A 27,452-nucleotide genomic window follows, 5' to 3' on the forward strand; every position below is an offset into this window, starting at 1 on the left:
TGAGTTTACACATTTATTTAAACAGAAACTCCAAACCACTACACCCTTTAACCTTTCAAAAAAAGACAATGACAAACTAGTTTTCAGCCAGTGTCAGAGCAGGCATAAGTTGTGTTCCACTATAACAACTCAGTAGCAATACTAGCAGGAGACCAACACATATGGAGCTAGCACTGCAAGAAGGGGAGAAGTAAAAAGGGTTTGAAACTGCTCAGAGGTACTTCTGCCCACTTGCCCTTCCATTTTCAGCCCAAGACAAGGGTGCTGGCTTTAAACTGCTTTTTTTGGTTACATAGCTGGCTGGTGTGAAATCTGTGGTCTGTAACAGGCACAACCTGGATAGCGTGACTCCTCTAAGGCACATATGAGATTGCAGAGCACAGGGCATCCTCTGCCAGGGGCCCTAATCCTCCACTAGATCCAAGGGGAATCCAGTCTGTGCACCTAGCTTCCCAACTGCAGAGCATTGAGAAATGAGGATAGCAGTGCACTGCAGGAGAGCGACTCCCATCAGCTTGGCATTTGCTCATTGGACATGGCTCAGGCTCAACTTCTTCACTCCTCAAAGGCACTGCTGCAACGTGACCAACTTGATCATTTCCAACTGCAACAACAACCCTCAAACTGGGACCCTAACCTGAGAAGTGGCTCCAACACACACAGGGGGAAAGGAAAGCAGAGTCACGAGGGCAACCAAGCGACGTGGCCATGCCAGGGTCTCCAACACTCACCACCTCCCAGGAGGGCTCTTCTCCTAGCCTGGTAATGATGGATGGGAACACTGGTACGATCCTTGCCCTGGACACTGCACTGGAGAGACTGCACTTGATTCAGCTCCAAGATACTAGCAATAGGCACCACAGGAGTATTTAAGTTACAAGCAGAATGGTTGTAACCATTCCCAGAGACAAATGGGGAATGCTAGCTCCCCTGGAACAGTCTCTCAAAAGATGAAGTCTAGGAGAGGCAATAGGATATCCAACTCCAATAGACCTAATAATTCTAATAACATGTTTTTGATAGGGATGGTTTAACCCTAATGAAATCACAACCCCAGCAAAGGCGAAAGGGACGCAGGACTCCCAAGAGGCTTCACAAAAGGCAGGAGAGGCTAGCTGCTCTCAGGGATCCTACCAATCCCAAAAGCTTAGTTCAAAGTCCATTTGCTAATAAATTTAAGGGGAATAAAATTAACCTCAATCTCTAACTGGAAATGGGGAAATCTTGCGCATATGACCATGCTTCTTCCCATCTCCAATTTTCTTGGGAAAGCCTCTTGCTTCTAGAAAGAAGGTGAATTCCAGACAGAGACTTGATCGTTCATGGTCATTGAGGAAAGCTGCATCCTGTGACCACAGCATTACGACCTATTCTGGGTAGGAAACCGCATTCCAGCTTCATCAAAACACTGAGTGGAAAAACACTGACTCTTCCCACACCCCCACAGAGTGTGGGCACCAGGGGCTGAGCAGAACAGAAGCCAAGCAGGGAGCAGCTACAGGCTTATGCCAAGAAACGAGAAGCTCTGGCACCCAAACCAAGTTGAGCAGCTGCAACAAGAAATGGGTGACTTGGTCTGAGGCCCAGATGCTTGTCATCTGGTTGGGAAGCAGGTGGTCTGAAACCGAGAACCAGAGATCCCATCTCAGACAGTCCTCGCTACTGCAATTGGAAACAACACCTGATTCACTCATCTCGGTGCATTGCCTGGAAGTTGGAAAGCTCTAGGCACCCAGAATAAAGCCTTTAAACTCTGTCTACACAGGCCACTGGACACTGCCATATGGCCAAAAGCTGTGCCTTGAGGCCAGGGACATGCTGTCTACCATAATCTCCCTAACAGGAAGACCTCCACTGCCTCCAGAATGAGACATTTTCTGCTCCCTCTGCCCCTGAGCAGAGGGGAGCAGCCTCACTGGCTGGGCCCTACCATGTGGGAGGGAGAGGATCCTAGCCCTTCACCCCTCTCAAGTGAAGGCAGCAAGTCTTAGGGTTCAGCCAGCTTCAGTACAAACACGTCTCCTCCTCTCACCTAGAAATGCAGTGATGAATACTGGGGTCCCAAAGGCAGCTCCCAAGAAGCAGTGAAACAATGAAAGGGCCACAAGCTGCTACTGGAGCCATCGCCATAATGGGGCCGTTCTGCCTCACGTGCAGAATTGATAAGGTACAAAGAGGAGCTGCTGCTGCTTCAATCACTGAGCTGACCTAGAGCTCAGGGGCCCTTCCCTTCTCAAACTCACTCCTAGTTCATATCAAACGTACATGGGTGCTGCTCTGGAGCCTCCGGCCTTGCTCCTTGTCTGCGAGTGACCTGAAGCCAGGAAAGCCGCTCTCTGCATTCGGTTAGTGTGCTGTGAAGTTAGATGGATCCCAGTGGGCTCAGGAGACTAGAGGCTGGAGCGGCACGAGTCAGTTCCCAGGAGACACCAGGAATCTGAATCCAAGTCAGGTTTCGGATCCACTTCCATCTCCTCTTTGGCTGTCTGTGTTCCTTTGGAATGAACCTCCACCTGCCAAAACACACAGCAATTACCCAAACAGCTTTAGGACTAGCTGCAAAGAAGCTAGGAGCCACACAAGGCACAGCTCCTACTCCCCATAGCCACTTGGGACTCTCCACAACATCTGACTGTCCATCCCTTCTCACTAAGAGAAATAAAGGGGAATCCCAGGTCCCTCAAGGACTGGGCTGTCCCCATAGGAAACTGCCTTTTTGGCTGCATTCCTGCTGCTACTACAAGCCTGCAACAGCAGGGCACCATGCGCAGTCCCCTCCAGCTCTGGGAGAGCTGCTTCTTACTGTGCAGCCTCTACAATCTATGCAGGAAGCAGGATCAGCATGGCAAGCCCTGAAAATGGATGTGAACCCAGGTGATGGGTCCTCACCTGCTGCATCCCTTCTGTCCCCTTGCAGAACTGCTGGAGCTGGGCACTCAGACGAATGGTTTCCTGCTGCAGCTTCTTCTGATCTTCCAGACACTGTAAAACCAGGCCTCGGAGGTGCACCACCTCCACTTGCAGAGCACTGCACATGCAGCCTGCAACAGGAGAGCCAGCCTTCCCTTCACCACATGGCAAGGTTGGACTCAGGCAAGTAGGCTGTGGAGATGGAGGTCAAGCCATGTCTGAGTACAAGGCCAGGAATTGTAAAAGCCACAAAAAGAAACCACGCACAGAAAGTATCACCCCAGCTCATTTCTTGAATTCCCAAACTTCTAGCAGCCGATGTCAGCAAGCTATTAGTCATTACGTCTTCAGCACAAAGCCACTAATTTTCTCCATTTTCTGGCAAAGCTGCTCCTGTCCTCCTATTACCAAAATCCATCTGGTTTACCCCCTTTTCCCTAAACCTGGGATCTGTGCCTCCTCATGGAACAGAAAACTTGTGGAATAAGGTAGTCTCACAAGTTGTAATTTCTCAGTGATTTCCTGTATCAACCCTTCTTCCAATCTCCCAGCAATTTTCTTTCTAAATTTCTAGCTTCTGCTAGGCTTCTGGGTCCTAGGCTCCTTTTTTTTTTTTCCCCAACTGCATTAACCATTTTTCCACAAAACTGATCCCATTTGCAATCTGACCAAGCCCCAGCTTTGTGTTCCATATTCCTGTGAATTTTTGTCTTTGCAGCATCACCAACACCCCTCTTTTTCTCATCCAGATGAATTAACACCAATCCAGCACCCTCTTCTCAGCTCTCCCTCTCCCCATAATCCAAACATTGCCATTTATGGTTCTCAACAGCTTTTGGCCAAGCATTCACTTGGATAACATTACCCAAGGCTCCATTTTGGGCTTGTTTAATCCAACAGGTTCCTCAGGGGCCACTTTGAGTCCTTGAAGTTTCTGGTAAGGGAGAGTCTCCTTCTCGGGCTCTGAAGATGCCATACTCAGAGGAAAGGGACTGTCGGGCATGGGGATGAATTCAGCGTTCTCCAGCTCCTGGATACACAAAAGCAGCACTGTCAGACCTGCCTGCCCTCCTGCAACTGACTTCACCACCTCAACCAATGCACCAGCACCCTCTCGTGGCAAAAAAGACAGAGAGATCTAACAGGCTCCCCACGCAGAACAGCTGACACATTCAGGAGCATCCCCTAAAGGTGGAAGGGGCCACTCTCTTTTCTCCAGCCTAGATCCCTATTTTAAGGCATTTCAGAGAGACCTCATTACCTTCCGCAGCCAGCCAGGGCAGGAGCTGCTGTCAGCACTGTTGCCTCCCTTTGCTTCTGTGGTGCTGATCCAGTCCCCCAACTCACGATCTGCTTCCATCGTTCCCCGAAAACCTCCACTGGGATTGGGGGTCTCTGCTTCCTGTTCATTATCCTCTTCCTCTCCTCCTCCAGTTGTGCAGCTCTGAGCCACTAGCAAACAAGAGGAAAAACATTATACTTCCTCCATCTCTGCTACTCCTGCTGCCAAATCCCAGCTGGAGCAGAGAAGATGCAGAAATTTGGGTTGTATGGCCACAACAAAAGCATATGCTAGTGGTGTCTCCCCTCAACAGCTTATCTCCTAACACTACCTGCAGACCTTCCCAGAAGGACTTGTGCACAGCAGGCTTCTGCAACTTGTTCGTCCCAGCCCTCCCACAGGTCCAAGAAACTGGACTCCATCTCTTCAGCAGCTGCTCCACAGCCTTCCCCCCCTTATCAGCTTCCCTTCAGTGAATTTCTCTAGGCTCTTCCTTGTCAAACTGAAGTTCCTCAACTACAAAGGCTTCACTGCATCCATGTTCTTGGTCCTCCATTTCAATTCTCTCTTTCCCAGTTTTGGGACATCCCTTCCCATGCACAGCACTGACTAAATTTCATCCCTTTTTGCTCTTCTGTGAGGCCTTTCAAACAGAGAGAAACAGTGCTGCAGGACCAAACTGCACCCAAACTAACCACTGAATGGATGTAAGCCACAGCTCCCCAGGGCAGGTTACTCACCCGTACCAATGGACAGGCCACTGCTGTTGGATCGGATTGTTTTAGAATTCAATACCTTTTCTGCAAGGAGAGAAATACGCTTCCAGTTAGAGTGCCACTTGGAAAGCAACACAACTCCTACAACTGCACACAACACAGTCAATGTTGCAGAACTAGAGCTCAGAGCAACTTGCCACATTACCCCACAGCAACCTCTCCTGTTCCCAGGAAAGATTTGTAGTCTAGGTCCTGGCAAGCAATACAGCATCACAACCAAGATTCTCAAATTTAATCCTAAACTTACACTTACCAACAATTATGATGGTGTGCCAGCCACGGCATGACAGGTCTGGAACATGATGCAACGATCCAAATATTGGCCGAGGCCATGATGTACAAATATCTGAGCCGTGAGCCCTCTCAGTCGATGTCATCGCCAGACGCCCATTCCCGCCATTACCCCAGGCAAAGATATGGTTGTCTGAGGAAAGAGAGATTCAGGAGCCTCAATTCACTCCCTCCCTCCCTTTCCGCCTGTAATTGCTACACGGACCACAGCTTCTCTGCTGTAACTGCAATCCCAAAGTACCTGAGCTACCAGCTCCATTTTGCCAGTGGGAGAACAAACTGATAGCAAATCTAACAGGCAACCACCAAGCTGGCACTCTGTAGCCCCAGGAACAGCAAATGCTTGGAGCTGGACTAGGACAACTACCACGGCCAGGCAGGCCCAGTCTAGGAGGATTTATTTATTTCAGTACAGTGCTGGGGGTGGTCTAGTAAATGGTCAGTGCACACCAGTCAACCACCCTGCAAATCTAGTTGAAAAGAACCCACCGCAACTTTGCAAAGACCCACTCACCGTCAGTAGCAGCTATGGTGAACTCATCTCCACATGAAACCCTGATCACCTGCTTACCCCCCAAGGGGCCTCCCAGCAGGTTAATTCCCAGGTGCTTCTTATAGTCCCCAACACCCAGCTGTCCGCACTTGTTGGAGCCGAAGGTCAGGAGGCGGCCTCGCTCTGCGAGGAGGAACGAGGAGACAGTCACAGCAAGGGCCCAACTCTGGAAGCAGCCAAGCATGCAGGGAACCTAGCAGCAACAGCCCATGACCAGGAAGGACTCTGCTAAGAAACCAGCCAGGCTGAAAGGGGACAGTGCCAGCCAAGAGGAATGGCTTCAGCCTGGAAGAACCTCCCCACTCCCTTCTCTCATTGCTCCCCTTTTCTGATCCTGGGGTCTGGGACTCCTCACAGCCCCCTGACTGGTGTCACTGGGCAAAGCCTAACTCAGTCATAAATTATTGCTCTGCTATTCCAGAGCATGGTTCTTCTCCACACATTTCTTCCCCTACTCCCCTTTAAAAAAAAAAAAAAAAAAAAAATCTGATCCAGAAGCTGATGTTGCTATTTCAGCTGCCCAGGAGGCAACACTGCTGAGGACCAGGAATCCTGGGTTCCTGGAGCAAGCATGATCCTTGCTACCAAGAGCACAACCCTCAGTGTCAAGTGCCAGGCTGAAAGGGAAAAGCTGATGTAAAGTAATTGAGCAACCAATATTTACTGCTTATTACATAGGGCTCACCATCAATGGAAGCTGTGTGTGTCTTCCCTGGAGAAATGGTACGGATCTTATAGAAGGAAAGCTGCTTGGCCAAAGTAAGGGAAGTGGCATATGGCACCTCACAGTATGTCTGAGAAAAGACATGGGTAAGGACAGAGTGAAAAACCACACATTCATCAGCTAAGACCTACTCAAGCAAGTCTTGGCAGACCACAACATTAACCTAGACAGTCCCAACTGGGTATGGTCCATGTCACTGGCTAAATCACCCAGGAGCAGCTTGCTATCTGTTTCACTACCTCAGATCTGACGTAAGCCCACAGGGTAGACAGAAAACTGAGGAACAAATTACCTCTTCCCACGATCCATTGTCTTGTATTGGAACTAACAAATTGGCACAAAGCTAATGAACATTTTGTCACTGTCACAGGACCTCCATTTACCCATATAATGGCTGCTGGGAGCTGAAGCCAGGGACCCAAATGCACTTACATCATGGTTGATTATCCCTGATGTGCACTGATTCAGGCCCAGCTTGTTGAACTCATTGAGTCCACAGGCCAACACTTTGCCTGTCTGGGTGAGCAGGAAAGTCCCATCACAGCCACAGTGAACTGACACAATGTTTAAGGTCTTCGGAACATCCACCTACGTGGAAGAAATATATACCAAGAAAATCAAATTACCAACACCTCGTACATAGAAGCTGGCACATGGAAAACATCTGGGGTTAGAGCAGTGATTCAGCTGCTCAGATTCATTCTGGGCACTGGCAATACCCAAAGCAGTTCTTTTGAACAAAGTTGCAATAATATCATCAAGTCGACAGCATAGTGAAACCCTGGTCACAATGCAGAAATTTAAAGAATTCTAGAACTTATGTGCAGACACCAATGGGCTGGCACAGGAAGGAGAAACATGGAGCACAGGCATCCTGGCCAGCTGGGGTCTACAAGCAACAGACTCAGTCAGCTGAGCAGGGCTAGGACTGTTTGGTGTGGATGTGATCACAAGTATTTGGCTGCCAGGCACATCCTTGTTGGTTTCTAACCCCCAAAGGTTTAAATCACCTCAATTACCCCTAGCACTGTATTTCAAGAGGATTTTACTTTCAACGCATCTTTAACTCATTATGTCAAATTTGAAGACTCCTAGTTGTTTGCACCGCTGTGAGTTTCCTCTACAGACCTGAAGGATGCAATTTGGTATTTCCTACGATTTCTACAACATTAAGTTTGGCATTTAGAGTTTCAGCTTGGAGGGCAGAGCAATGAAGCTCAAAGTCATGGATGGTTTGGGAGTTGCATGCCCCTCTGTCATGCATGCCCCCCATGATGACATCTATGGACAAATGATCAAGATAGAGTGAGGATGTAAAATTAAACACTTGAAAACTATATGGCACCTCAGAAAAAACACCTGAGCCTCAGACAGTTAATATTTCCAAAGAGCAATGAATTCAGATTTGTGCCCATGCAGATTTTGAGAAGTAGTCACAGCCTTACCTTCTGAGGGGTGTAGTGATCTTCCTCTGAATCCAAGCCCAAGCGCCCTGCATCAGTGCAAACACTGAAGTTAGAAATGGCCTCAGGAGGTGCCCACCCCTATGAAATGGTGTTCTCTCCATAGTCCAAAAGGAATCTCTCTACAAAACTAGAAACTCGCACCCATAAATGCATCATTGCCTGCCAATCCTCAAGATAACCCAACCCTACTCACAGAACAACTGCCCCACCCACAAGGAAGCCAAGTGGCATGCTAGAGCTTCCCAGAGTGAAGTCCAAAGGGCTCAGTCCTCAGTTCCCCATTCTTACAAGGAAAGAAAGCCTCAGATAAACAATTTTGCCCCCAAGGACATGACAGACAGCTCTCACCCAGGCCTTGCACTACACACCACACCTGCACCAAGCTGCTTTGTGAAGCAGGCATACACCAGTATCTTTAGGTTCCAGGGAGACTCTACCTACCATACTCTCCACAGCCCCACGTGTAAACTTCTCTGTTCCTGGTCAGCACTGCCACATGGTTATCTCCACACGAGACCTGCTCCACAGGGTTGGTAAGAAAGAAATCCAGCTGCAGGGGCTCAAGCACTTCAGAGCCATAAGCCTTGTCAACGCCAATGCATCCGTAATAGTCTGAGCCAAATGCATACACCTGGCCCTCATCTGAAGGACACAATGGAAGCTTGGTCAGCACACAGAGCTTGTACTTTAGAGCTGCATACTAACCTCTTAGGACATGGCCAGAGCAAACCTCCTTCCTGTAATCAGCATCCTCTTTAGTGCAGAAGAATGTCTTTGGGAGAATATGGAGTCTTTTATTATTCATGTTAAGATGGATGACCTTGCACCATGACCTGCAACTATTTCAGGCCAGCAGTGTCAGAAAATCTTGGGTTGAACCTGCCACTTGAACAGAAACTCACAAATTGATCTTGTTCCTAAGTCCCTCCTGTAGAACACTAAGCATTTGATATTATCTCTGCCAAACCTCTGCTTTTCCAGCACTGGCAAAATAAGCTGGAAACTTACTGAGAACTGTTGAGAATTATGTTTTCATGAGTAAAATGAGATTCATATTCTTCCATAATAGACAACACCACAGTTAACACATAAAAGTATGAGCAGAGTTAGAACTAGACAAGCTTTCTGAATTAAATAGCAATCTCAGATGCACATAACCTTTTATCATCTGCTGCCTCTCTTCCCACAGTGTCCAAAAGGAGTTTCAAACACATTTACATTCTTGACTTCAGGCTCCTGTGTCTTTAATATGGGCATGTAGGGAGGCAACACATGCACTGGTAAGAGGAGGGATGCTGAACAGCTACAAGAAGCAGTGCTCATCACCCAGCTTCATCACCAAAAAGGAGCAGCACACCCCTAGCAAAACACCCAGCCTTCTCGGGAGTCAGTATCTTCCTCAGTGTGATAATGTTGATCTATCTCCACTACCACACCACCTACTATCCTCGAAACTCAGGCGTAAGTAACATACAGGACTTTTTCTTTTGTGATCAAAAGCCCTCTGCTAATCTTACTGTGAAGGCAAAGATCACAGCGCAGCAAAGTGAGGGGCCAGTGGTCCCCTTCCAGCTCTCACCTGTGATGCACACTGTGAAATCATCTCCACAGGACACCTGGCGAATGGCTTTTCCCTGAAGCTTCTCAACATGCTTTGGCTGCCGGTAGGAGGCCCTGTCTCCATGTCCCAGCTGCCCGTGCAGCTTGGTGCCCCCTTGCATATTCTGCAAGACAGAAACATCTGGTAAGGTGACATATCCATAACTCCAGAAATGGTGCCAATCATTACAGCACCTCAAAAGAACAACAGAAGAGAGCACAGAGCCAAAGAAAGTGTTAGCTACCCTGGGGTAGGCCCTGCTATGTGGCATAACAGCAGGCAAAATTCTAAATGGCAGCACAAGCCTTCAGGCAATTATGCACTAATGAGGAGTGATCCAATCTCAGGCCACCAGCTGGTGAGGAATCCCTGCTCCTTTCTCATCTGTCAGGTTACCTGCTCCCTGCTGCAGGACTGAATTCGTCTGTCAGCTTTTTGACCTACTTTTCTAAATCCAAATGGCTGCAAAGAAACTCATAACTTGAAACATGTCACTGAAATGGCCAGACCTACCAATGCTACAGGAAAAACAAAACAACCCTGAGTAGTATTGAAGCTAAAACTACAATACTAATAGTCAGCTGGAAGTCTTCAAGTGGCCATTCTTGCAGGAAGATCCAGCAAGTGACCTCAAGTTGCTCTCTTCCCATTTGGATCTCTTTGTTCTCTCACCCCCCTACCAGTATTTTCTAATTTGTCTTAACAGATTCTGTATTGTCAATAAAAAAGCCTGTGGAAGCCTCGAGATGCAGAAAGCCTCCATGGCACTGACCATCTAAGCCCAAGAAGACTGGATTCAACTATTTTAGATACATTATATGCCAGCATTTTTAAAATTAATTTTAAACTATTAGAGAATTTCCACTCATCATAAAAAGATTGTTGCTTAGTTCAAAAGATCTCTGATTTCATCCACAAGCTGCCTCACAGATGAGGCAGATGACATCTGTACTACAACAAGGTCACTCATCCCACCCATTCTGATCTTGGAAAACCTTCCTCAAAAATACAGAAGGCAACAACAGAGCACCACAAAGCCTCCAGTGTGGTTCTAGTAGGCAGGAAGGGGAGGAAGAGATATTTGACTCAGTGTCTGTGCCTACAAGTCCACCACCTACAATCCCCAAGTATACAGGAAGTCTCCAATATACTTCCTGTCATGGTGGAAAACTTCTCCCAAAAACTTGCTTGCCTTGGGACCCCTCGGTCAGCCCCAAAGCAGATGGCCTTCCAGTATCCACTGCAGTCAGTTTTCTCCTTTTCCAAGCTGCTTGCTCATCTGATTCTACCAGGTTCCTGAATGGTCAGCAGTGGATCTGGACTCTCCCCTCCCACCCTTACCCCTGTCCCTGCAGTTCCGCTCACTTACCACCCAGGTGTAGAGCTCCTTCTCCACTGTCACCACAGCAAAGTGAGTGTTACCAGCACACACCTGGCGTGCACTGCAGCCGCTTTTGATGGCATCCAGCTTCTGGGGGGTGGACTTCCCACCCCCCCAGACATACACCTCGCTGGTGCGAGAAGTCACCACTGCAATGGGAGCCTCATTCATGGTACTTGACCTGCACAAGAGCCCCCCACAAAACACACCTGCTTTTAATACTGGGTTTGTGTTCACTGTCATCACTCATTTTCCTACTGCTGTCTATCAGTTTCCCCTCCACAATCATTCATAGTTTTTATTTTCATAAACTGTTGTTGAGTGGTCGTAAGGCTTCAACTGCTACAGAGAGACTCAGGATCAAACCAGTCTCAAGGCAGCAGAGAAAGCAGCCCTCAGGAAGCATTTTTAAAAGCCTAAAATCCAATTTTATGTAATTTTAAAAGACTGGGCTTTCACTGAATGGCCATGGGGCTGTTCTCTTTTGTCAAAAATGAAAGCCTTAAAACCAGTCATTAAATCTTGCTCAAAATACGGAAGCATCCAAAAGCTTCTTACTTGCCTTTCTCCTCTTTATTTAAATCATAGGCTTCCATCTGAGGGCAAAAATATAATTCTTCAGTGCAGGTAAGTCTCAATTCACAAGCAGATTGCAAAATGGAAGCTGTGATCAAAGCAAACTGTGAGCAACCTATGAACTGGAACAACTCCACGTAAAGTTCTCAGCACGTCCAAGTTTATGAGGAAAAAAAAGGTCAATTTCTATCTGACAAATGAACAGAAAAACAGCTGCACGTCACAGATGCTCTGTGCTTCATGGAGCAACTCTGCTTACAGGGGACTGTGGAGAATCTCTACATAAGTCCAGTTTTATGAAAGATATTTATATTCATTTAGTATTCAACATTCAGACAATCGTGTTCTTCCTGCTCAATGGAATCTGTGTGAAAAGAGGGATCTATATTATGTCCTCAGATATGCAGGCTGTAAAGACTACACATTCAGAGGGACAGATTAAACTGTATGGGACCTGCTGAGGTAAGGCTCCAGTCATACAAATAAGAAGGATGTAAAAGGCAGAGTAAAACATGTGACAATAACCACGTAGTACCTATGTCAAATTCCAAGCATTTGGGGATCTTCTAAACTGTACTATTCCAGTAAGGCTATCACAGACTAACACTCTCAGCAAAATGCTGTTCTCTCCAGAACTCCTTTCAAACACAAATAATTACCTTGGTCGCTTATTTGGCCCATTTAGCAGCGTGACTTTCTCTTCCATCTCTCTGTGATAGGAGAAAAAGCATTTTAGGAAACAGTAACATCACCCAAAGCAATTTACTGACAAGCAGCACACACAGACTGCCTTCCTTTCCAATAAAATGCTGCTCCATCTTGGAGGAAATATGGCAGCTGTTTACCAGCTCACAGAAATACGCAGTAAGTAGGGCAGAAGTAACGTACCATGTATCTAACTGACTTCCAGGAGTGCTGAAGATATCAAACGATGTATATACCAGAATGTAGCCAAGCAACATCCACATTGCACAAGAATGACCTTACATGGCTAAATATTCTCAGGATTTGGGCTTCTACCAATGCATACAGAAAGACAAAACTCAAACTTTGCTGATCACCAAGTAAAAAAGTCTTGGTATAAAGGACTAAGCCTGCTGCCTCCCAGAGCAACCAGTGCCATATGAGGAGAGGCTGAGAAAACTGGGTTTGTTCAGCCTGAGAAAAGGCAGCTTCGAGGAGATCTTATTACCATGTTCCAGGACTTAAAGGGTGGCTACCAAAAAGATGGAGACTCCCTATTTACAAGGAATCGCATGGAAAAGACAAGAGGTAATGGGCACAATTTGCTCTTGGGGAGATTCCAACTGGACACAAGAAGTACATTTTTCACTATGACGAGAGTCAAACACTAGAATAGTCTCCAAGGGGAAATGGTAGATTGCCCCATGCTGCAGAGTTTTAATTCTCACTTGATAGGGTGCTGAGCCATGTCACACAAACTATAGCAGTACCTAGAAAGGTTGGACCAGGTAATCCTTGAGGTCCCTTCCAACCTGGCATTCTATGATTCTGTGATTCAGGGTGGGATACAGCCAGTCCAGAATTATGGTCCACCTTTCACAAAAAGACAGTATGAGCAGGCCGATGGTCAGACTAAGCTAAAATGGGCCCCTTTCAATGCAACTCTCTCCAGAAGAGGAAGGCAACAAAGGGAGAAAGCAAGGATCTCAATATTGCATGATGTGTATTTTGAAAGGCCTTTCTCACGATTCCCATGCACCAACAGAATACAGGGATTGATCAGATGACAAGACAGCAAGAATGCACTTCTAAAGAGGATGAAGTGTACTTCAACAATTGCTTCAGGTCAGGCCAAATTAACTTAAGAGCTTTGCTACAAAAGCATAAACACCATGGGTCTGTACAAACCCTTCTGCTCTCCCTGACACCTATCCAAGCAAAACCATCTGATTACCTCCTGCGTTTGCTGAGAAGGGGATGTTCAAGCAATTCATCTGCGGTGGGTCTCTTCTCTGGATCCTGAAAGACGCAAGTAACAAGTAACTCTCTGGGAAATACCCATAATCTACAATGAAATCTTGGGCCAGAAGACCTCACTCAAGCTGACGTGGACCTTCTTCCCTGACTCACATCAGAAGGGAAAGGAATTAATTAAAATACTTTGAATGAGTAGACAAATGCCAGGGATGTGGCAGGAACGGCTTCCAGGCTCTGAAGGTATCAATACTATCTTTGCTTTCAAGAAATTAATTATCTACAGAAAGCCAGAATCATGGTGAGAAAGCCAGAACTTTAAGAGGCTGTACTGTGGCAATGCTCCCACCTCAGCAGCACTGCATCAGAAAAGTATTGCTTCTGCCAATCCATTAAACAATTGTTGCCAGAGTAAACCCAGCACCCCCCCAGAACCTGCAGGACTGAATGGCAACTTGAGGCAATGCTTTTGGAGAACTGGAGGAAGTCCAGCCTCAATGATGCCTCAGGCCTCACAGAAATGACCCTGCATCAACAGACCTCATGCTGAAACAGGCATGTCATTCCCCTTCACCCCTGAATTCCATGGCTTAGGCAACTGGGAAGGGGTGTCTGAAAATTAAAAAAGTATTTTGTCAACCTGATCAAGGCAGAAATTCACCATCTGGATCAACTCCCGGGAGTAGACAGTAGAATCAACCTCCATGGCACGATTTCCCTGTACAATCTTCACACAAAGGTTCAGGGGATTCTAGGCAGAAACCAGAAACCAGCTGTAAGGGAACTGACCTAGACAACGTATCCAATGCAGAGAGATGCTACAAAGCCCCTATAATTTTCTTCCTCCTTGTCTGATCAGGACAAAACCTTGTTCTTTGCCCTCCACAAACCTAATAATAATTCCTGCAGAAACTGTGCCTCAGATAGCTAGGAGTTGGTGGCAACATCTGGCTTTTCACCAAACTCCCTAACAGCGGAGGGAGGATAGATTTTTCTGCACGTCATCTCCTGCTAAGAGTATTGTCACTGAAACACCACACAGCAGCAAAGTTACTGGGGATTCAGTAGCCATGGTGAGAGGAAGTTAGCAGAGAATGGAATTTTCACATTAGTTCTTTTAAGAGTTACAAAATCTTGTGCCATGGCAGCTAGCAGCTTTTCCCATCTCACGGCACAAGCTGGCAAATCCTATATGTCAGGCAGCATTGCTGCCTTTCACCCTCTCCATGCCAGCCTGGTCACACTTCTCTTACACTGAAACTTTGAGAAAGAATAACAGGATTAAATCCTGTGAAATCCGAAGGCTGGAAGTTTTTGCTACAGAATACTGCACAAAAAATTCACAGCTAGTAACACAGAAAAAGGCAAAAAGGACTACACAATCACAAACTTCTTCCTGGTAGAGAAAAGGATGGTTCATTCACAACCATGACACAAATTAGTACAGCTTGCATTCTGCCTCTGGTAAACACGAGGCTATGGACAAGGGTCGCAGAAGACAGAGTGGCACCTGCAGTGCAGTGTAGGAGGAATCATGCAGGGAAAATAATCTTCTCTGGCCATAGTTGGCACTCCCAGGCCACTGTTTTCTTTATCAGCAGATTTAAACAACAATGACAGACAAAGGTTTACAAAAGCTATGAGCCAATCTCAAGGTGATGAAAAATAGGGTTACTCAGTCCATCCTATTTTGCAGACTTACAGTAGCATCAAAGGTCCTCTTCAGAGTAAGCAGCTCAAAGATGACGCATCCCACAGCCCAAATATCTGATTTGAAGTTGTATTTCACACCCTGGCAGAGTTCTGGGGACATGTAATATGGAGTTCCCACCAGCTAGGAAAATAACATTTAAAAATCAGAAATGATCCAGTAGCCTTCAATTCAGGAGCTCTGCATCTATCATGTTCACACAAGCCCATGAGCACCAGGGCTAGACACAGCTCTGACACAGCACTGAAGTGACACAGATGACACACCCCACCACCATGCTGGAGGGATGGGAACAACAAGCAGGTTTCTTCCCTTCTCATCCACAAGCCTGTGCCTGTGTTTCTTATAAGATCCTAGGCACCTCTGCTCAGATCCTGATGTGGGACATACTTCTCAATAGAGCAGCAGTCATGAGAACACAGCAGGGACTTTCCCCTCTCTTAAATGTACTACATTTAGAGGTAATCATGGGCTTATGTACTGACCAGACACATGGAAACCCTCATAAAAGGTTGAGGGAAAAGGAATTTAGCAAAGCTTCCAACACAGAGCCACTCTGTCTGTACTGCCGGGACAAAGGCTACTTTGTCTCCAACAAAATAGGGTTACTTTTGGGTCACCAAGGAGAAAGCTGGCATGAGTCCCTCCTGAGAGGCTTTCACTTCAGGAGGGGTTTCTTAACAATTAGTTTAAAACAAGCATCTCCCACCACACAAAATCCCAGACTCCAGCATTTAAATATAGAATCACAACAGAAATAACGGCATAGCTCAAAGTCACAAGAAGACGACAGAGAACAGACATGGTAAAAGGTGTAAGAATGAAGCTGTCAGATAAATGGGAGCTCATTCCCTAGCAAGGAACAAGACAGTGAAGGAAAATTAAAAAGACAGAACTTCGAAGGGGAAATATTTATAGTTGCCCTCTTTTCAGTGCCTTCAGCAAAGCTCCAAGGACTACAAAGCTTGGCTTTCATCAGGCTCTGCTAATACACTAGATACCTAACAGGCACATTCAGAATCTGCCCTCTCCCTCCTATTTCCTGTCACAGAGCCTGACAGCTACAGAGCTACCCAAGTCCCAGCCACTGGAAGGTCTCCAAGCCCACCTAGTTGGAGTCTCATATGGAGAACTAGGACATTGCACCTAAACCTTTTTTTAAGCAAAGTATAATGTAAGCTTTCTGTAAAACACAGACAGATTTGCTAGGTCTTCCTTGGTAAATAGGAAAAAGAACAATAAATTAAGAAATCAGCATTTAGTAAACAAGTCTTAAGCATTTTACAAAATCCTAATTTGACTGTTACGATTACAAATGCTGACAATAACATGTTTTGCAATCATTTTACAAAGAATGACTTCCAGACTGCCACTGGTCATTAGATCACAAACTGAGCAACAAGCCCACAGCACAGCCAGCATATGCAGAATGAAATACAGTTGAAGTTAAAACAATTTTCAGAAGTGAAAAAGGAAAAAAAAAAAGCTTGCAGGGTGAACACACACAACATGGGTAAAAACACATCTGGAAATTCATAGCACAGACTGCACTTTCTCTGAAAGCCAGAAGGCCATGAAAAATGTGACAAAAGTGATTTTGCTACTGCCCAGCTTATGGCTTTATGCAGTAACTTTCTGTTCCCACTTACCATGTAACTGCACAACAGTGCTCCATGTTCTGGAAGGCGGTTGGCAAGTACTTATCTACACATCCTAATAGAACACCAACAGTTGCATTAAATCTAATAATATGGCCTGGTAAGGGGAAGTGCAAGCTGGCTTGCATCCCAAGCTAGAACAAAGGCCTTTAGCAGATAGGAGCTCCAGACAATGTCTCCCTTTCCAAGCCTAGTGCTCACCACAAAAATTAATGGAGCTGGGAAATCAAAGCTGAGCCTTTCAGGTGTCTGCAATACAGCTTACCCTAGGTCATTAACTACGGTTGTGAAACTGCTTTTTGGAAGATTCTGGAACAAAGCCAAGCTTGACAGCCTTCTGGTAGAACTAATTTTTCCTTCAAAGCTTTGTTCCCCTCCAAGACATGACCAGTAAAACATACACCTGGTTACGAAAAGAAGCACAAGTTCTCTTCTTGCTTCTTTGTCACTCAATTCAGAGTCCGAGCATGAAAGAGAGAGGAGACATATCTGTGGTGTGGTGCAATGTTAGGCAAGCACACACGAGCTATCTCAGATCCTGGCAAGGCAAAATGCCCCTGTTAGCACAACAGCATGACCAAATTAATGTAACTTGCTAAGCTGAGCTTAACTAGCCCAGAAGGAGAGAGCTGTACTGATGTGACTACACTGCTGTCTCTGATTCTTCAGATAGCACCACCTTCGTGTTACACAGGTTCACCTTTGGAAGTACCATGCCTAGATACCAGGGAAAGAAGAGCAGTGCACTCTAGCACAGCTATACTGGCTCTGGCACAATTCCATGCCCGTAGTGGCACTTCTCTTTGGTCTACTGCTGCTTTGCAGAGAGACAGACCTCCAAAAGGTAACCTGGGAGCAAGAATAATTGCAGGCTACAACACACCAGCTAATGTGCTAACGTTAGTGAAATATGATTGAGGGAAATCAAGGGGAGAGGGAAAGGAAAAACCCAGAAAAGCAGCACCAAGAATGTACAACACCCCTGGTCTTCTGCAAGGCATGCAGAGATGAAAGAAAAACACAACTCCATTTGCACACAGAAAAGGCAGATACTCACAGTCTCAGCCATAGAGTATTCAGAGTTCAGCTTCTTTGCCAACCCATAGTCTCCCAATTTAATCAGGTTTGCCTTGGTTAGAAAGATATTTAATGTCTTTATGTCTCTGAAAGGAGAAAAAGAAATGCAGACACTCAAACACATTTCCAGATTTCAGAGTTTTACACACACTACTATACCTCTCCCCCAAAATGAGGTACTTGCTACTCTGCCAGCACTCACTCTCACACGCACAAAGCTCTCCAAAGGCAATCTGACCTGTTCCTGGACCTCTAACTGCAGTTATTCATGTTCTACCACATCCCCACACAAACACAGCACAACCTAAAAAGCTCAGACTCCAGACATCTATGTAAAAGGCCACAGATCAAAGATAGTTCTTTTCCCCCTCTCAGTCTCTTCTCACATGAAGGTCATTGAGCAGATCTTATTTTTCCTGGTTTTATAAATAGACCCAAGCAGGAGTTGCTGAGCTCACTAAAAATGTAAATGTATGCATGAATATGTATGTATGCAAATGCAAACACACACAAAGAGGGTGTGAAACACACGCCACTAATAGAACTTAAGCATTAATATCCTGCTAACTTATGCCTCAAGAACAACTCTTTATAACATGACATACTACGCCCAAAAGATCAAAGGCTGATAGCCACAAAAATGCTGAATTCCGAAACTCATTTAAAACACTCTCTCCCAGACAGAATAATTAATATGTAGCTTCACAAACCAATAGAAGAGGCTGTAAATACAGAGTGGAAGCCCCTGCAGTATGATATGCTTCCCACGGCCAACACTTCACAACACCCCCTTTTCCTAACGTACCATCAACAACTTCCCAGTGTAGATCAGGACAACAGCAAGTAAAGCAGCACTTTGCATTCATCCACTTGGGGCATCGCAAAGTCCTGGGTCACTCTGACAATGTCTGCAGCAGAAGGAAATCACTGCAAACAGTTAAATAACTGTTCAATTCATTATTATGGAAGGACCTGGGGCCACACATGTTCCTAGACTGTGAACTCTGCTGTGAAGATGGGCAACAGAGGTGGCAAGCAGGAACTCACTGCAAAGCAGGACAGACATGACATCTGCTTTAGGCGAAACCCTTAGGCACTACTTTGTTGAGTGCAGGGTACCAACCCTTCATTAGCAAGGCTTGCCAACTACCAAAGATTCAGAATGGCAGCAACCAGGGATGCTATCCCACAGAAAACATCCTCACACAGCTATGCTCATTAGTTAGATAAGGACATTGTGCAGCACAGGATCCAACCATGCTGGAACCAGCTGTACAGGTGCGCAGTACTCCCCAGAACATCCCAGCCTCCCTGAAGCAGACATAAGCCATGAAATTTACCCCTCCCAAACAGAAAAGGGCAACAGAAGAAGGTAAGTTGCTACTCATTAAAATCTCAGAGCCAGTGTCAAGATTACCACTACCAGCTAACAAGCTGTATTACTTCCTTAAATAACAGGCCGAAGAAATGAGATTGAGCCAAATGCAGAACAAATCTTTGCAGGGGTTATATTAGAGCAACGCACTAATGTAAAGTCTCCAGCACTGTCAGCCTCCAGGAATAACAGGTGGATGGATGATCATGTTGGTTTGAAGCTATTAATTGCAGAGCAGGTAGGAAGTACCTTTGGCCTGTGGTAACTGCTCTTCCTATCCACATTAGCAAACACCATTTATGTGGTATGGCAAAAAAAGCCAATTTACTTCCTTCCTACATGGCTTAACTCTTTGTTCACAAAGCTGCAGCATCAAAGAAAACAATTCCATTTTCACGTGAAAAAATTCTTGCACAGTTATCATAAGATGGTTTCTAGCCCAATAAAACTTCTTCACAGAAGTGATACTTAACATCTAAGACAGTCCAGCTACACTTTGGAGACAAGCTCAGTGCTTGCTTTAAACACAGAAGCACAGGCTACTCAAAGGAGTTCTGCACTCACATCCATGAGCCACACTGGTTACCTCAGCTTCACCACATGCCACACTTACCTGTGAAGAATTCCTGCTCGATGAATGCAGCTCACAGCTGATGCAATTTGAAAGAGATACCAAACCACCATCTGCAAAGGTAGGAATAAAAGCCTTACATGAGTCTCAAAAAAGCCCTCCCAAAACCTCATGTGTCCCTATCACGCTGAGGCACAGCAAGAGGGCCCGATGGTACCATTCAGATGCTCTTTCAGGAGAATTAAAATTTAGAATTTCTTGCTTTGGAAATCTATGAAAAGATATTCCAAAAGATAGATTGTTCTACTGCTGTTCATAGTACCTGTCCTGACAAGAATCACAGAATTCAATGAGTGAGAAGACTTAAGAATGACAGGTAATGACCACCTGGGAAAGATCTACAATTGGGCTCTCGGAAAGATGAACTGTGACCATTTAGTATCCACCATGAGTCCGAAGAGTTTAAAAGTCATATAAGACAAGTAAGTGTAATCATTAATCAGCTCAGCGTGAGGTAGAAACAGACAGCAGAAAATAAGTTTTTTTAAAAAGAGAAAGAAAGAGAAATCTATGGTGAGACAGACTCAGAAATGGACCTACAAAAGGGTTAAGACAGGAGAGAAATTGAGTAACAACCAGGAAGAAATTTAGACAGAGGTTTTAAAGTTAAATGTTAGCCAACATGATAAGGTGACCACAGTCAGTTGAGCACTCTCTTTCATTATTCCTCCCTTAGAAGTTTATATTGCTTATAGCCAGCCAAAAAGGAAAATAAGAAGTTTCTCATAGTCCATACATTCTTGCAATGTTGAAAAGGAGAGGGAGAATATCAGTCCCCAGGTATGCACAGAAATCTCCCACCAGCAACATGGAAAAAATGTTATATAAATAACCAGACATCTGCAGAACATTAGGCCAGCCCCACTGCTCCCTCATAGCAGTCCAAATTACCTCTTCTTCAAATAATTTGTCTTTCTGTCGCAGAATCTTATCGTAGAGGTTCCCTCCTGTAATTGTAAGTTAACAAGACAGAGATTAATCTTAGTTAATGGCAGCAGTTACTCTGCTGGGAATGCACAAATCCCCTAAGAGATCTGATGAACCACTACAGCTGTCCCTCAGCACTCTTCAGTTAAACAGGTCAGCCACCCAAAAAACTAATTCTTCTTCCATCTAAGACCTTCACTGGCAAATCTAAGCTTAAACAGAGGTGATTTTTTTTTTAGCGCCACCATTTAATACTCAAAAGTATCAAAAGATAGTAAATATATTAATATATGGTATATAGTCTATATAAAAGGATATAAATATGATATATACAATATAAATATATAGTATATATAAAAATGTATACAAAAATAAAAAGTATTACTTCTTTGCCTGCAAGTGTTTCTTGGAATATAGTAACATTTATAACCTGTACACCAAATCACATGAGATTGTTCTGCTCAGCATTATCTATAAATAAATAAATAATACATTTGAGAAAGAAAGCAATTTTAAGTTCATAGTAGTCCCTGAAAGCACAAGTTACTGCCTTTTCCCACTGACTGCCCAGCTCTGACCTGCCTCTCCTCCTTCATCTGCCCTGCTAATGCATAATTCACAAAGCACCGACAACAGCAGCACAACCAACAGAAGCCTGAAATCAGCAGACTCTTCAGGGCACCTCACAGTTTCAAGACAGCAGTCTAAAACTCAAGAAGAACTGAAAGAAATGATGCTGAGGGCTGCAGGCAGTGAGACTCCCTGTCAGATTAACATCCTACCAGTAAATCCCAAATCTCTGATCACATCCTGTTGTTATTCCATTTCCCAATTATCATATATCATGTTCTAACAGCAACAGACCACCAGGCCCTTTCCCACTCCCACAGGAATGGTGCAAGAGAGCTTTCTGCTGCATGATTTCCAGGCGCCTGTCAAGTCGTAAATGTCCAAAGCAGGTCACAATGGCTCCTCTGCCTCCTTGAGGGACTTACTTAAGGCTTCCAAGTTAGGATGATTTTTATGATATCCTAATTAAGATACCCTTTGTTAAATTTCTTCTCATTCAGCCTTGCTATACCCTCTCAATGTTTCATTTTTCTGCCTTTCATTCACAATTGAAAATTATCTGCAAATCACTCTTCACATTCACAATTTAACCAAAGTACTCACTTCTGCCTCTTCTTATTAACCTCCTTCCTAGCAATTCAGACTATGCACTTCTGGTGAATGCTGTTCCCCATCTTTTTATTTTTTGCTACCTCTTTTGCAGTTTTTCTGAACCAAAGAGCAGCATGGCATGTACAACATCAACAAAATCCTACACCAGGAGACAAACTAGCTCTTGACTCAAATAACCAAGACCTCTATCACACATACTAAAAAGAGAAACAAAGTACTTTCTGCTTTGTTTCATCTAATTACATCTAACCTTTGTCACTCTATTCTCTCTTCAACAAATGTATTTTATGGGATATTTTTTGTCAAATCTATTTCAGATATACTCACTGATGGTAAATTCAGGTCTTATGGTACTATAATATACATACAAAACTACAGACAAAAAAATCAGTAACGTGGCTTCTTCCCCCATAAAACAGGGACAATATTTACTCAGTTTTGAAAGTCTTTCCTAGATCTCCAGAAGAGACATGCCAATTAAGTAGTAAAACCCCTGGGTTCTGAGGCGTGCCTGATAGCAACTAGTCCAGCCTCACTTTAAAAATTACTCACAAATCATCTTGGACTTGTGCACTGTAAAAAAAGCCACAGAAACACCTATTAACACACTGGCAAAACCAATATCCATAAGTTTAAATGAGAGTCCCTCTTTCTAATGTCCGTAGTTCTGTACCACTCAGACATATTCAATGCAGGCTATATACTGTTATTGTCCCAAAGTAAAACAAAGAGTTTAGAGACATTTAATAAACATGTTCAGACGTCAGTACTATGAATTTTCTTCTATAACCTCAAAAGAATTTATAATGGCTCAGGTTATGCAGTCTTTTCAGGGCAGCTAAACAACTCACACAAAGTAACCAAAGAGCTAACATTCTCCTACTCTTACACTTGACTCCACCTTGCATTAGAACAAGAAGCAGAGAAGCAAAACCAGCTTTGGCCAACCTGCCAACCAGCGTGTTTGACACCCTTCAAAAATACTTGCACAACTCTGTTGTCCTCCCCAGCCTGTCCCAGTGAAAGCAATCTGTCTAAAACGGTAAGAACATGATGAAGGCCTTTTCCACCGCAAGAAGTTCTGCTGATGAGCCAAAGCTTAAATTAAGCCCCAAACACACACAGGACACACCTAGCAGGGGAGCTGTCCCACTCATCCAAACAGGAATTGCATTGTAGGTCTAGTCAGGTATCCCGTTCCAGCAGCATTGGCTGCATAGGACCTCTTCTTCCAGATGTCTGAGAGCAGCTGCAATGCAGACCCCCTTATCAAATCTTTCTACCTCTCCATCCCAGCCGGGATTGTTTCCCCTGCAAAATCCCAACAATACCACCTGATCTACTCTTTGATGGAATTATAGTTTTCTCCAACACCAGAAGGAAAATAATAGTAAACACAGAACCTGACAGTTCAAGGCAGAAAAAAGTCCTGATTGTAACGTGTCAGTAGATTTTTAACCTTTGATTTATAACTGCCAAAGGATAGGGTCTACTTAAGTAACACTACAGAAAAACAGCTCCATTCCGTACTGGCAGAGAGGCCTGAATATTCTCATGGTCTTTTCCCACCATCCTCCTAAAAGAACATAAAAGGCACATCTGGAAGGTACATTACCAATAACACACTCCTTTCCCTGCACCGGCTACTCGCAAGACTCAAGAAATCATGTAGTTCCTGAACTGCCTCCACTAACTACTGGGCTTCTTTCTTTGGCACCTGAGACATAAATCACTCAGAAGGGTCTTCATTCTCTTCTTCAGGAGCTACCCAGCACAATTCCTCTCCACTGCTCTGCACCCCAGAAATACTCCCTGCAGGTTCTGCAGGGGGCTGACCCAGCAACACAGCAGCCGCCTGTTTGTCAGCGGGAGTAGGGGTCTCACCATTACAGTACTCCAGCTCGATCAGCAGCGTGGTGTTATCCATGAAGTGATTGTAGTAGGCAATGATGTTCTCATGCTGCAGTAGGGCAAGGATAACAATTTCATTCAAAGCATCACGACGCTCCTTTTCCGACAGCCGGGTCAGGTCCACCTCCTTCCACACTACCAGTGAGTCATCCTGAAACACAAAAACATCTTTTAATTAAAAACACACTACTTCGAAGAGAACAATATGTGCCTTTACAGCAGGAAATTAAAATTTCAGGAAAGGTAAAGAGACTTTCCTGCCTCTTACATGTTTCAGACAAAGATTCTTCACAACAATAAGTTAGGAGGTTTTCTGTTTGTCACTAGGAATAGTGATGGCCCCAAGCCATCTTGCTAGCTGGCCAGCACTCACTTTGAAAAAGAAACCAACAACCAAACAAAAACCCATGCTAGAGGTTCACAGGGAAAGACAGACAGATAGTTTTGTTTAAATAAAGATTAAAAATACTTCTGTTCAGTAAACGGAGAATAGTGTATTTCCAACCCCATAACTGTAGGATATTGTATGTGACTGCAAATCATTACAAATACTCGGGTATTCCTAAAATATATACATATATATACATTAAAAAAAAAATAATCAAGGAAATGAGAGCAAATTGAGTTTGCCCTTGTGATGCCCATCCACACTGTCAGACGCTAGGAAGGATCTGTTAAGTGAGCTGTTCAAGCCATGACACCTCAGGGCTGCCTTCCCCCTGAAAAATACTGAAGAGCTTCCCTTGGGAACCAAGTCAAGCACTTTTCTCCGACAGCCACTAAAAGCAGAACTACAATCGAGCAGGATGGGATTAGATGTCGGGAGCAAAGGGAGGACTGGCTCTTCAGCCAGTGCCCCTTGATTATGCTGAAATGCTGATCACATCAGAGTTACCTGTAGGAGATGCCCCCAGGACCTCTGCGACCGGAATAAAACACAGAAAAACAAAGAATCTACTACCATGAGTAGGGTCTCCACATCTCCCACTGAAACTTTATGGCACGGAGAGAGTGGCAGCGGGCATACGTCCCAAAACCCACACCCTGCTGAACACCGAGGGCCGAAGTCGTTTCTTCACGCCGGGGTTGTTCCTCACGGGGGCTGTGTCCCCCGGCGGGGCTGTGTCCCCCGGGGGGCTGTCCCTTCGGGCACGCAGCCTCCGGACACCGCCCTGCTCGCCCTGACAGCAGCCCCGGGCCCCCTCCCCGGGCCGGGAGGAGCACAGGGCCCCTTCCCCGCCGCCGGGGCTGCCTACCTCGGTCCGGCGGTAAAGGGTGGCCTCGCCGAAGGCGCCGCGGCCCAGGGTGCGGATGGGGATGTAGTGCAGCTCCTCCTGCTCCCCGGGCAGGCTGCCGCCGCCGCGGGAGCCGCCCCTGCCCGAGGACTCGCTGCCGAAGTCGGAGCTGATGGAGTCGCAGTGCCGCTCGTACTCGCCCAGCGACATGGCGGCGGCGCGGCCCCGCGCGGCCCGGCGCTCCCTCACAGAGGCCCCGCCAGCCGGACGGGCTCCATGTTGGCTCCCGACAGCGACCCGGAACCGCTTCCTGCCGCCGCCGCGACCTCCGCGCTCCGCCCGCCCGGCCCGGCTGCCGGGACGGAGCCCGAGCGCCCGAGGGCCGCGCTGCGGGGCGGTCCTGTGCGGCACTGCTGCCCGCAGCTGCTCCGCCATGATCCTCCGCGCTCCGGCCGCAGCCCCGGGGCCGCCCTCCTCCCTCCCGCCGGTGCCGCACAAGCTGAAGTCGCCTCAGCTCTTGACAGAGAAGTTGTTTCACTTCCCAAACAGTCAAGAGTTCAAGGTGATTTTCCTCAAGAAACTGGCTGAAGTACCCGATTTATATTAAAAATGTCATTATCTTACAGTTGTTAACTTTCCTTTTTGCTTAACAGTCATAACACACGTTATTCAAAAGCAATTGCTACATGGGAGAACACAGTGATAAACACCAGGTCTGCATCCCAAGCTCCAGGGTCTGCTGGAAAGATGAGGGCACCTGCAGGGGACACATACTTGACACCATCAGTTAAACATAATGGCATCCCTTACCGTGTTACAGTTCACGACCTTTCTCTAACAAAACTGAAATAAACAGAAGTCTTCATAAACAGCATTTTGGCTCTGGAGCTGCAGTAACTTCCCCGCCAGAAGGAAGTGTTAGCAACCTTAATCTTAGGCAAGTGATTTATTTTCTTTATAGATAATGTACACCATCACAATGTCAATATTTTGTTTTCAAAGAACCCGGTCACAACCACAGATGGAAAAGTGGAGTTCAACAATGGGGGATGTTCATGCCAGGACAGGTGATCCTATACTTACCAGAGATGTCAGGAGCTGAAGCACAAATCCCAAAAACCAGGTATGATAAAGCCTGGTTAGCTCTTATCGTCTGCCCTGGGGAGATGCTTTATGGCTCTGAGCATGAAACAACAAACAGGGTTCCTTGCAAGGTGATGAGGGTTAAAGAGCTGTTCATCATTATACGCACCTATTTTAAAAGTGAGCAACTTATCCGTCAAAGTTTATTTGCTGTCCATCGTAACTAATTCCATACAAAGATGTTGTCCTTCCAAGTAGCAAAGGCAGCATAAAGTCTGTGGTTTTGGGACAGGAAGGACAGAACAATAACAAGCCTGACAAATTTTTCAGGTGGAGAAGGGACAGCAGACAAAACTACCAACCCTGAACTTTCACAGTCTTCACCAGACCCAACCTTTTTTCTCCTATGAAAGATGCATCCATCTCAAGTTTGTGCTCTCTCCTTTGCAACAAGCCACCTTCAACGTATCGGAAGTTCATTTCCCACAAACTTTGTTCACTAAAGGCAAAGCCATCTACAGCATCTGAAAGCACAGCAGAGGCACACAACCGAATATATGAGACAGACAGAATACATCACATGGACTGACAGGGTGAAGAGGAGCCGTGCTACCTTCCCAAACCTCTCCTGTAGGACCCCATGAAATGCACAGGCAGGAATCCCCCCAGTGATCTCATCAATGAGTTTCCAAAAGGTCCCTGATCTGCCAGTTAGGAGACAATACAGACGTTGTACACTTGGTTTATTTCTCACATATCTGAGCAGCTTGTAAGAAACGAGCAGTGTGTAAAACACTCATCCCCTCACACATACATACACAGAGCAGCTGCAGCAGGCACTTTGCTCAGGGTGCAGCCTACGTTGGCACAGCAGGAGGGAGAATATGCAGAGATAAACCTTACTTAGGAATACTCACGCAGGGTGTTAAGTTGTGTGATAATTAGCTCGTTAGTCACATTGACAAGTGGGTGGAAGAGGCTGGAAACATCTGATGCAGTTTGCTACAGGCAATTATAATAGCGATGCATCTGTCACACACAAAGATGGGCTCAGACCCAAGTATCTGCAACAGCTCAACTTTAGCCCACTTCCCAGAACTAAAATGGAATGAGACACCAGTTCTGCATCCACAGTACTCTGAAACAGCCCAGACCCACTGCCAAC

The 27,452-nt window shown here is 45.6% G+C and overlaps 1 protein-coding gene across 3 annotated transcripts; it reads right to left on the reverse strand.

The window, feature by feature from the left end:
• NEK9 (NIMA related kinase 9) lies at positions 1-25,512 on the reverse strand. Of its 3 annotated transcripts, XM_051622309.1 has the most exons (22): positions 25,226-25,511; positions 23,943-24,120; positions 20,841-20,896; positions 19,932-20,002; positions 17,924-18,029; positions 15,200-15,331; positions 14,138-14,248; positions 13,478-13,542; positions 12,219-12,269; positions 10,972-11,164; positions 9,582-9,726; positions 8,444-8,644; positions 7,982-8,028; positions 6,969-7,124; positions 6,498-6,606; positions 5,774-5,935; positions 5,222-5,392; positions 4,933-4,992; positions 4,172-4,362; positions 3,776-3,940; positions 2,890-3,102; positions 1-2,513 (listed from the first exon to the last, which is right to left on the reverse strand). In XM_051622309.1, the coding sequence occupies exons 1-22, from the start codon at positions 25,412-25,414 to the stop codon at positions 2,391-2,393; spliced, it is 2,895 nt and encodes a 964-aa protein (XP_051478269.1). In that variant the 5' UTR covers positions 25,415-25,511; the 3' UTR covers positions 1-2,390. The 3 variants fall into 3 exon arrangements, with proteins under 3 accessions (XP_051478269.1, XP_051478271.1, XP_051478270.1); XM_051622311.1 differs by lacking the exon at positions 2,890-3,102 and having other exon boundaries at positions 25,226-25,512; XM_051622310.1 differs by lacking the exon at positions 5,774-5,935.
• Positions 25,513-27,452: the final 1,940 nt, after the last annotated feature.

This window comes from Apus apus, chromosome 5 (genome assembly GCF_020740795.1).
Source record: "Apus apus isolate bApuApu2 chromosome 5, bApuApu2.pri.cur, whole genome shotgun sequence".
NCBI lineage: Eukaryota > Metazoa > Chordata > Aves > Apodiformes > Apodidae > Apus > Apus apus.

Excerpts from the sequence above, each read along its gene's own strand:
- NEK9 (XM_051622309.1), bottom strand. The coding sequence starts at position 25,414 with ATGTCGCTGGGCGAGTACGAGCGGCACTGCGACTCCATCAGCTCCGAC. Across the intron at positions 13,543-14,137 it reads TGAATTTCTGCCTTGATCAG|GATCCAGAGAAGAGACCCAC; the intron begins GTTGACAAAATA and ends TGCGTCTTTCAG. Across the intron at positions 8,645-9,581 it reads TTTCACAGTGTGCATCACAG|ATGAGGGCCAGGTGTATGCA; the intron begins GTGAGAGCTGGA and ends TGTGTCCTTCAG.